Source organism: Ostrea edulis, chromosome 2 (assembly GCF_947568905.1).
Source record: "Ostrea edulis chromosome 2, xbOstEdul1.1, whole genome shotgun sequence".
In the NCBI taxonomy this organism is placed as follows: domain Eukaryota; kingdom Metazoa; phylum Mollusca; class Bivalvia; order Ostreida; family Ostreidae; genus Ostrea; species Ostrea edulis.
In genome coordinates, this window is record NC_079165.1 from 3686958 (window position 1) to 3698901 (window position 11944).

General features: G+C 36.2%; 1 protein-coding gene across 1 annotated transcript; it reads left to right on the forward strand.

Annotated features, from left to right (window-relative positions):
* Nucleotides 1-4741: 4741 nt before the first annotated feature.
* LOC125678497 (retinol dehydrogenase 12-like) lies at nt 4742-8188 on the forward strand. Its single transcript, XM_048916988.2, has 6 exons — nt 4742-4880; nt 5310-5501; nt 6502-6660; nt 6933-7055; nt 7495-7684; nt 7842-8188. The coding sequence occupies exons 1-6, from the start codon at nt 4742-4744 to the stop codon at nt 7939-7941; spliced, it is 903 nt and encodes a 300-aa protein (XP_048772945.2). The 3' UTR covers nt 7942-8188.
* Nucleotides 8189-11944: the final 3756 nt, after the last annotated feature.

Sequence of the window (11944 nt, forward strand, 5' to 3'; positions counted from 1 at the left end):
ACCTCTTGACGGATTTAAAGAGTTTTGGTGGGGTTTTTTTTTGTTGGTTTTTTTTTTTTTTTTTTTTTTTTTTTTTTTTTACAGTTCTCTATTTAAACAGTTTTACAACTCGAAAAAAATTAATGAACTTCACATCGATTTCTTTATTTATCCATAATAAACAAATTTCAGCCAGTATTTTTGACATGTATATAACATAATTTCTTTATCATGAACAGCATAGGGGAAAGTTCCTCTCAAATACTTTGCACATGTATACTGGTTTTATTACATAAAATGACCAGGAATTATTTGGGGGTTTTGCAATGAGCTAGTCAGGACAATTTTATAATGATACCCATTTAATAGAAAAAAAGAGCACACCTGTACGATGTCAATCTTGTTTGTGTATTTTGATGCATAAAAAAATATTGTACAATGTGATAAATTTACATTTTTTTTCTTGTGTGCCAACATATGGTTTTATTATATTCATTTTTTTTTCATACATATATATTTTTTCTTTATAATAAAATTGTTCAATCAACTAAATGTACATGTATATCAATGTGAGTATGATTTTAATGACATTTGTATAAATGACATAGACCTATTCAATAACTTCCCATTTCTCTCTCTCTTTCTCTCTCTCTCATAAAGGAAGTCCTCACAATGTTTAGGGAAAATTTACTCGTGAGTAAAATTTGTAAAAAGAAATAAATTACCCCCCCCAAAGGTACTATTTTAGCTTTTTATTGGGACACATCTTAAAATCCATCCAATATTGTGAGAGAAAATTTGTTTTTCGAGAGAATACTAGGACCGGTGTGGACATGTCCCCACTAATTTACATTTTGTTTCTTAAAGTGTGGGTCATGTTTATGTGTCCTCCGTCACCATAAGTACAAAGTCTTTGTCCTCATAGTGCACTTTGAACTGTCCTCACAATGCAGGTGGGCTGTTTAAAAATTGCCCCTGCTTTCCGTGTTTCATCAGCTTTCTCTGGTTGTCTGCTTCATCAGCTTTCTCTGGTCGTCTGCTTGCGCGCCCTCTGGATCCACTTGCAGTACTGTAATCGTATACTTTTATGTTCCATTCCGCTAATTTAACCTCAACCGACATTATAATGTAACAGGCGTCAGATTACTCGATAGGTAAATCTATAGAATTCAGTTACACACTAGTTAAGGAAATAAAATCATGGATGAGTTTCACAACTTTTTCATCGAACACCAAACTGTTATTACAGCAAGCGCCATCACAGGTAAATGGTATCTAATTATCATATGTAATTTACTTGAACATCGCGGTCACGGTCATAACAGAACAAAGTGATTTTTAAAACAAAGTATGGAGTGCTGTTTTTGTCTTATTGGACGCATAATATACCCCCACTATTGTCGAATGATGTGCTGTTGAATTATTTTAGCTATTTTATGGTAAAATTTATTTTTAAAAAGTAGGATTGGGTAGCAAGCAACTTTTATATACACCCCTTCTCCATACACAGATCAGGTATTAACATTTTTAAGTATAAGAATAACATCATACCTGGTATTTCATAAACGGAGGTTTTATTAAGGTATGGTATAAAATGACGATTACTTATCAACATCATTCTTCAATATTTTTATGTATCTTTAGATATGAAAATATTTTCTGATATCGGAATTTGGCATTCTTGATAACAAAAATTATTTTCTGATATAACTGATATCAAAATAAATTTTTACATTTTGTATGAAAACATTGTCCTACATTTGAAAATTAGCACCGTTAAAGTTTCCGATATCAAAGAATGCCTCTTTATTTTACTACCAAGTAGTATATATAGTTTATCGTTTACAATCCCATCCCTATGAAATAGGCATATTAGATTTGGAGAAATATAGATTGACCCTGGTCAGCATTAAATTAGATTTTACTGTATAGGTTATTAGCGGGGTACAATTATTATGATATATTAGCATTCAAAGGACAAGATTATAGTGCACAAGTATACAGTTTGCTTTTCCACAATGAAATGAAAAGTTTTCGAGTTCAAATGATAAAAAATCTTCCACAAAAATGTTAAAAAATTAAAAAAAAAAAAATGAATAAATGAAATAAAATTCCACAAAATGTTAAGATAATCGCGCTGAAGAAAATAACCACCCCCACCACCCAAAAAACCCAACTATCTGCCAAATAAAACTTTTGATCGCCATTCTTTTAACTTCCGCCAGAATATCTAAAACACCATTCAAAATCGGATGTGCACGCGCAGAGATTCCACATATATCGTAAGTACGCTTTAGGCGTTCAAATTATTTTTTAAACATTTACATCTCCAATTTACCAGAAAAGATACATTGAACCATCTGAAAATTTCTTATAAAATATTTTCTTACCCGTTAGTAGACTTTTCCGGTAAAAATAAAAAAAAAGTTGAATGAAAAGTGAAGATAACGAACAGTGATCAATCTCATAATTCCTGAAAGGAATACAAAGTTTAGAGTTGCATAAACATGGACCCCTGGATATACCAGAGGTGGGATCAGGTGCCTTGGAGGATTAAGCATCCCCTGTTGACCGGTCACACCAGCCATGAACCCTCTATTTTGATCAGATAAAGAAAATAATCCGTAACCAAATTCAACTTGTAAAGAATGGCCTAACATTTAGTATGAAACACGTCAGAAAGCATTTGACCTAACAATATGTTGTATTCGCACATTTTAAAGATCAGTATTATAACGACTCTAGAATTTGTGAAATGCTGACTTCGAACGAGACTGATGAAACCCCGTAACATCAACTGGGCATGATCAAATTTTAAATCGAGGCAATCTACTGAAGATTTGTCAGTAGGTTGCCTTGATTTTGAAAAAATTATCATACGCAGAACATGCTCTCGTAGATCAAATCTCTTGAGAGACATAAACACCATATACAGGCGATAATGGAATATTGCTACATAAATATTAGAGGTTGACGATGGAGAATCTGAAGTCAATCTGTTTGTCATAAAGTTAAGTTGTTATTATATAGTTTGCCGTTAAAATATATGTTCACTTTTTACGAACGCTTGGTGAAAGAATAATAGCTGCCTTTCATAAGAACTCAAAGCCTGGAATTGAGCCTGCGTCATCAACACACGAAGCGAGTGTTCTACCAACTGAGTTTTTGTACTGGTTTGAAGGAGCATGACAGTACGGTAAAACAACTGGCATATTTATATCAGAAGTGTCGTATTTTCTCACCTAAAACAAAGTCAGGCATCTTAAATACCTTTTTACATATTCAACATTTTTCTCACCTAAAAAGACATTTTCTATTAGATGATGGTTTCTGTATGATACCTGATGCAATGTATTTTAGATCATGTCACTGCACACGTCGAGCCCTGATAAAAATCCTCGGTTCTTAAGGTCTCAGACTAAAGACCAAGGTATTTTGAACAAACATATCGAACTTTGTTTTGAAAATTTCTGATGCACAGACAGGTATACGTGAATGAGTAGTAGATGTCGTCCTCGTTTTACTCGTATCCCTCTCCTACTAAAAGAGTGATTATCACCTTCGCGAAATTTAGTACTGAATAGTTTGGTCCTCGTTCTTTTAAACTCGCGCCGAAACCACTTGTTCACATTCAGCGAGGCTGGGTTCCTCTTTTTTTTCTGGTGGTTGCCCACTTGAACAAATCTTTTCAGTTTCTATACATGAATTTTAAGGAAATGTTTAGAAGGGATTGTGTAGCGTCCTGTTTCAGGATACAGACGTATGCTGTCCGGAGGCTATCAGCAAGTCAGCATTCCCCGGAAGTTCAATACATGTATACTGAGCATGCTTCGATTTCCTTATGGACAAAACGTAACCCTGTAATGGATCACTGGGTATATAAAGTCTCCTTTTTATAATCTTTTTCAACACACTTGAATTTCCTACAAAATTCTTTCACTGTTCTCCCACGGTCCCTATCGTTACCATATTCTACGACTATTGCCTTCTTTAATATTAGCCATGTCGTCTGGATGGTGGCAGTCTATTTCCATGGAGATAACATTATCATTTTCCCCGCGACGATCTCATTTATATATACAACTGACAACTCAACTGTATGACAAACGGGATGATTTCAGCTTCCCCATCGTCAACTTCTCATATTTATGTAGCAATATTCCATTATCACCTGCATATGGTGTTTATATATCTCAACTGATTCGATATGTAAGAGCTTGCTCTGCGTATAGTCAGTTTTTAAATCGAGGTAAGCTACTGACAAACAAGTTGATGGTACAGGGGTTTCAACAGTCTTGATTGAAGTCAGCATTTCGCAAATTCTATGGTCGTTATAACAATGTAGTTCGTCAATACATCGTATCATTGGGTCAAATGCTGTCTGACGTGTTTCATACCGATTGTTAAGCCGTTCTTGGCACACTGATTTTGACTGTGGATAACTCCGTTTACCTGATCAGGATATGGGGCTCACGGCGGGTGTGACCGGTCGACAGGGGATGCTTACTCCTCCTACGCCCCTGATCCCACCTCTGGTGTGTCCAGGGGTCGGTGTTTGCCAAACTATCTATTTTGTATTGTTTATAGGAGTTATGAGATTGATCGCTGTTCGTTATCTTCACCTTTCATAGATCAACATTAAAATAAAACAGAATATACGATAGCAAATAGAAATCTGTCTTCAGTTAAATTATCAATTTAAGAGAAACTATGCAAGTGATAACAAAACTTTAAAACGAAAGCATGTCAATTTTTTCCAGGTATGACGCTGTTTGCTCTACGAATGTGGGCAGCCGGGGGGGAATGTTACAGCAAGACTTGCCTGAACGGAAAGACCGTGATTATAACGGGAGCAAACACAGGCATAGGGAAGGAGACCGCGATAAACCTGGCAGGAAGAGGTAAGTAAGGCTCGCCAGGTCAGAAATATTGTAATAGAGAATAAAGCCGCTAAAAACTACAGAAGGGGTAAGGCTACCCAGACTGAGGTAAGGGGATGGATAAACAGCACTATAGGAAGAAAACTGAGGTGGTTGATGGAAAAGGGAAGAAAAGGCGGGAGAAGGAGAGAGGGGGTTAGAGGAGAGAGACGTGGACCCCTCTCCACTTACCTACAAACCCAAGGATAGACAATACGATATTGCTATACCTAGAAGAGAATTCGTACGGTGATATGTTATTTACCTTTAGAGACAGAAAATTACATTCCACGTGCACAGTGTCCGTATTCCTTGAAATTTCAGCATCATTGATGTATACTAAGTAACCTCTTCTTTTATTTAAGTACATCCCTGTGGGACAGCTAGTACATGTATATAGATTCATTGTAGGGGCAAGGGTGATCATGGCTTGCCGTAACAAGAGTCGGGGAGAGACGGCACTGTCTGACGTCAGAAAAAAGACCGGAAGTAAACAAGTCGTTCTGAAGATGCTGGATTTGGCATCGCTGGAATCCGTCCGAACATTTGCTGAGGACGTAAAGAAAACAGAGTCCAGACTCGACATTCTTATAAACAATGCAGGTAGGGGTTTTGATTACAGATATATGATCAAGTTGAAAAGTTATTAAGGTGAATTCAGCATGCTTATTTGACCGATAAAAAAACCTTTTGGGTGGGCATTGTAAAACTTTAATCATGATCCATTTTATCAAATTCGGCCTTTTCTATTTTTCTCCACAATACTTGAAAATATGTATACTTTTTAAATATTATCATGATGATATTACCACTATCAAAAGACCTCTCAATTTATGATCAGTTTTAGTTCTGTTTCCAGTCTAGTCAATATCCCTCTCTTATTCGACCAATACAATGTATATCATTCTACTGCACGGCGACTTTAAGAAGGAATAACACACCGGGGAAATCTAATAAGGATGGAAAATGGAGGATATGCACAATATTTTGAAATTGAAATTTACCTTATCTTGTTGAAAAATGCTAGTAGAAAGTAATCTAGGGGAACATTTAATACCCCTGCTAGCTGGACGTGACCGAACGATCTACAGATCAGCAGTCGACACGTTAGACTACTGAGCTACCCAGCTAAACAACTGGATTTAAAACGTAAAAACATGTATTGCCTGATATTTATAGTTTCATTCATGTTTCACAAGGAAGTCGGCCATCATGACGACGTGGTATTCCTTCTTAAAGGTTGCAAGTCTAAAAGTCGAATATCCCCGAGCATTTCTCCGAGCAATGTCTATAACGTTACAACTATATCTGCAGAGTTGCTGCAAGTAGTAAATTGTGCATACAGCTTTATTTAAGAACGTTAATCACCCCCTGCTATGGAATACAGACATTTTGTAGTGTTTGTCAAGGCCAGCTTGGTTCCTCTATTTAATTCTTATTTCTACTGAATGCTTTCATCCATCTCCAATGACAATTTGTAAATGTTTTTTTAAGGAGGGGCGGGGGGTTTTGAGGTTTATGTTTTGGCTTTTAAAAGAAAAAAACTGCGTTGCAATACACCAGATAATACCTAGAACATTATAAGATGCTCATCAATATATAGGGCTGATGATGTGTCCACACACGAAAACTGCAGACGGATTCGAGTTGCAACTCGGAACAAACCATCTGGGCCATTTCCTGCTCACTAACCTGTTGTTGGATAAAATTGAAGGATCCGCTCCTGCTAGGATAATCAACTTGTCCTCTATTGCCCACATGGGTAAGTGATATCGTGAGTAACTATTTTATGAAAGAAAAGAAGTTATATTTTCATAAGAGGATGGTTTTAAGAATTTCGCATCGCTTAAACGATCTTTTTGTTCAATTAATCTTGAAGTTGAAATAAATTCAGCAAACACATGTTAAAGCAGAGAATAGCTAATGTAATGATAAAGACGTTTTTATAATGTTAACTTGTTTTATAAGCGTTTACCGGTAAATATGTATAAAAATTATAATAATTGTAATCAGAAATGACATCAATATACTTAGGTTGCAACAGAATTAATTTTGATGATATCAACAGTGAAATTACCTATGGCAAATGGCAGGCTTACGCACAGAGCAAATTGGCCAACGTTCTGTTTACCAGAGAGCTGAATAAAAGACTCAAAGGTACACCAGCCAGCGTCACCTTAAAGCCGAGTTTGTGTCTAATCTTAAAATTGGGCAGAGGGCTCAAATAGACTTATCCCGCAGGGCTCAAATAGGCTGCCTAAAATGAATTGAAATGACCTTCAGGCGGTACTCGACATCGTTATAATGGCTGACTTCCTTTTAGAACATGGATGAAAAATATAAATATCAGGAATATTTGTCTATTCATTTCAAATATTACTGCCTAGCTGAGTAGCACAGTTGATTACCACGTTCACTGCTGATCGCGGGTTGAAGTCAAGCAGGTGTTTACATCCCCCTCCCGATTGCTGTCTACTAAAACTGCATTTTTTTACTCAGTAAAGTAAATTTGAAAGTTGTCAATGTCAAAGTATTGTTGTACATATCCTCCACTTTTCTGTGGACTAAAGCAATTACAATGTTGTTTTCTCTGCAGGAACTGGAGTTGCCGTTAACTCGGTACATCCCGGAATGGTAATAACCGAGTTATTCCGATACGTCTCCGGATACAGTATTATATGGCCCTTCATGATCTTTCTATGTAAAACCACGAGGGAAGGAGCACAAACTAGTATATACTGCGCTGTTGACGAAAGTATAGAGAACGTCACTGGAAAATATTTCAGGTAATTTGTACATGCAACTGTAGAATTGAAAACATCAAAATTATTTAGAATTTCCGGTGTGATGCATTGGAGTCATATTTATTTACGTCACGTGATACTTGTACACTGTACTGAGTTTTAGTATCTAAGTATATAATGTATGCTGTAAATATTTCAGTGATTGTGCGATAAAGGAGGAATCTAAAGCAGCGCAGGACGACGAGGCAGCAAAGAGACTTTGGGACGTGTCTGTTAAAATGGTGGGGCTGGATAAATAAGACTCAGCGCACGTGTCCCTTCACACCTTAGAAGATCATCAAACTCGATCGATGAAGCATGATTGGTTCCTGTTTCCATTGAATAACCGAGCAGGATTTTCTTCATATATGCCAATGTGTTTCCATATACACAATCAAAGTACTGAATGCACAGGTAGTCATGTTCCGTGTTAATAAAATGTTAATGATATTCCGCATGCACAAATCAAATACGTAGGCCTACTTTCGTTTCATGAAATTTACTCTAGAACCCACAAAGATCGCAATCATATAAGACTAATGTTCTATAAAAGTTTCTCAAATATTTTCACTTCTCTTGACTCATCGTTAGAAACCCACGGTCAGTCGCACTTCATTTACCTCCCATGGGGCACAACGTCGATATTTTCGCTGGAAGGTGTGTCTCAGTTTTTTTTATGGTCGCATTACCATTCCTTATTGCGATATTCAACCAAAGACCCCCCCCCCCCTATTTAAAGATGTAAACAAGTTACAAGCTTTCAGAGAGATGCTTTACAACTTCTTTAATTTTATTCAAAATATAAGAATACCTAACAACTTATCTCTTTCCTCCTTCATCTGATTCACCTTCTTGACCATTGACACGTTGAGATTGCATACCCGATTTAATTTATTCGTACAAAGGCTGCAAACAAAAGATGCGTCTGTCGGGTGAAAGTTGAGGCACTCTAGAACATAGCTGTACTGTGTAAGTGAAGTTTTTGACGACAGAGCCCTGTAATCCCGGTCTTTTGAAGGTGGCATAACAATACACACACTTTCATTGGCGCCGTCATTACTGCTGACGCTTAGAGTTTCGGGAATACTTACGGCGATTCCCAATGGTCTTCGATAGACCACGTAAGGTCATGCATTTTAATGAGTTATGCGAAAATGTCGACGTTGTATCCCACGAGAGGTAAAGGAAGTGCAACCGACCGTGGGTTTCTGACGATGCTCTTGACTTGGCTTTTCAAATAGTGAAATGTAAAGCGAACTATTTTATGAAGCGCAGTGAGAAAAAGGACTAGGACAAATGTGATAAGGCCAGTCATCGCGCAGACCTGTCAAACTGAGGAGAAAAAAGTTCCTTTGGTAAAGATAATATCTTTTCTAGGTTTTATAAATTGTAACCTGCATGTATACAGAAAATCGCATTTTTATATTTCAATACAAATATCCTGATAATGAAAAACAGAAGCTCATTTTGGCGGGGATTCGGATCCCATTCAGGTTGATAAGCGCAGATCGGCGATACCAGTGTTCGGGCCCATAGCTTTGCTAAGGATCCCGACCAAAAACGTTTCCATATGTCTATGGATATATATTTATATGTAAACGCAACCATGGGCCATAGTGCATTTAAAATGTTCGACCCGTACATTATTATGTGTCAAAATCCTGAATACTGGACTATTATATGGTAGCATAGCATACCGATTTGCTTTCAAGTTACTGACGTATGTGTATGTAATAAGAAAATACTCTGATGATCAAATGTATTGTTTATTTTTATAATTAAATGTTATGTGAAGAACCACTTCTTGCCTTCCTTAATGAACATCAAACAAGACAAATAGAAATGCCAGTCCACCATTAATCTCGCTTTTTAGCTCACCAAAGGATCGACAATTATCCGTTGGTGGCGGCGGTGTCATCGTAAACTTTTCAAAAAATTCGTAAAATTTCGTCATCTCCAGAACCACCGGATCACTTTCAACCAAATTTAAGAAAGAGTGAAGCATATTTAAGCTTCTTTAGATAAAGGGTCATCTCTTCTTCCAAGGGGAGATAAATTTTTTAAAAAAAAAAAAGCAAAAATTGGGTACGGTCATTTAAAAATCTTCTTAAGAACCACTGAGCCAGAAACTAATGTGAATGCTTCCTGACATATTGAAAATTAAAATTTGTCTAACTCATGCCTCCAAGGGGTATTAGTTGCAATAATGTAGTCCTCTCTGACTTTTTTTATTAGAGGGTGGGGGTGGACTACAACTCCTTAGGACATCTGTAGTGGTACAGATGCGGGAGTGATTCACTCCCGCAACATTTTTAAACAAAAATGATATTGTATTTATAAATTTACAACCAGTAACTTATAATTTGTGAGACTCTATTCTACTGTTTTTAACATTTTCGCTATATTTCAATTTCTCGATTCATATTGTGCGTCATGTTTGATGTACTAAAGTTGAACTTTCGGTTGGCAAGTATTTGTATATACCCATATATGGTAGTGTTGACATCAATGTACGAACGGAGGAGAAAGCGATTTCGTCGGTATCGGAAAAGTTCAATTTATTTTCAAGTGAAAAACCAATAGCAGATTGTAATTTTTTTTCTGCCACCATATCATTTGAATTTCCTATCTTTGTCGAAATGGCTCGATTCCATGTTAACCAATTTTATTTTCGCGCTGATTGTCAATGTTTTCACTGACGAGATCTTGAGATAACAAATATGGCGGAGCAGACGAAGAATTTTGTATGTTGTACATGTACATAGTTTAATGAAAATTACCTTTATTTCACATGGTACTCTTTTTGGTGTAAACGACATTAGAGACAAATACACGGAGCTTATTACAGGTTATTCATAAAGATAATTTGCACCATTACGAAGGTCCTGGTAGCGTAGTGGTTAAAGCACTCGCTTCTCACCGCTGCGACCCGAGTACGATTCCCGTGATCGACAGTGGTAGTATGTGAGAGGGTATGGCGGTCGCCCACTCGGACACGTGGGTTTCTTCCGGGTACTCTGGTTTCCTCCAACTCAAAGGCCCCCTAGTGCAAACGTCCGTGCAAGTCGGTAAATAGCTAGTATATAGCTAATGTTAATTGATGATTAGATTATTATCCTATAGAGTTGTAATCTCTTCTCTCAGACTAGTGCCACCCAAAGTTATTCGGGAAATTTTGCCTGAAATTCGGCCGCTTGTGGTGATTAAAATTCTCACGCGCTTCAACTTTTCGCCTTAGACATTTTATTTAAAACTCCTTATCACAATGAGTTTTCCCCCTTTTACATTTGGTGTAAATCTCGCAGTAAATCAAGTTGGTTATTTTCGAAGCCGTTGCATATGGCCCCCATTTAATTGTATGCCTTCTCAACACTAAAGATTCCAAATGCATACTCTATTTTGTTTCATAATTATAGTTTGTACAAGCATATAGTACAGAGAACTGTCTGGAGGTACAGAGTTTCTAAAGACGCCTTCATATAATATGACAATTACTAAATATAGACATATAGACTTAATATGTACACAAAGCATTTTAAAAGCATGAATTTGAAAAGGAAGAAAACGAAAACTGCATTGTGTAAAGTAATTGTCATTTAATTAAAGGCGTCTATAGACAGTTCTGTACCTTTCTGTATGAATTTCACAATTTTGGAAAAACTGTCAATGCTTATTAATATGTAGCATACACAGTCTTGTTGTTTGATTTCCAAGAGTCAAGAAGATTTTGTTGAAAGAAATATGCAATTTTACTAAATGGATTTTATTTATATAATTTAATAATCGTGAACAAATAATACAAAACTTCAATATCTCACAACCAAGCATCGGTTAACAATACGCGTATGAATCTTTGTGAATATAGTACGTCTATTTTAACGGTTGGGAATTCCGACGGAAATGACTGTAGAATGTAAATATAGAAATTGAATTCCATTTTTTTTTTTTTTTTTTTTTTTTTAGAAAATACGTTATGAACTGCAACGCTTCATGCCGGCATATCTCATGATAATATGCCCGCGTGAAGCGTCACAGTTCATACTCTCTTGTATTTACAACAGAATTTTCTTTCATAAATGGCACTAACGAAACTTCGTATTATGACGCCATCCCTCCTCTAATCTATATCTTATCGATAAGAATTTAGAATTATTAATTTTCACAATCTAAATATAATAAGAAAATAAAAAATAGAAATAATATTAATCGAAATTAAATTAAAAAGAAATATAAAAATTAAAAATAAATTCGTTCCAACGACTC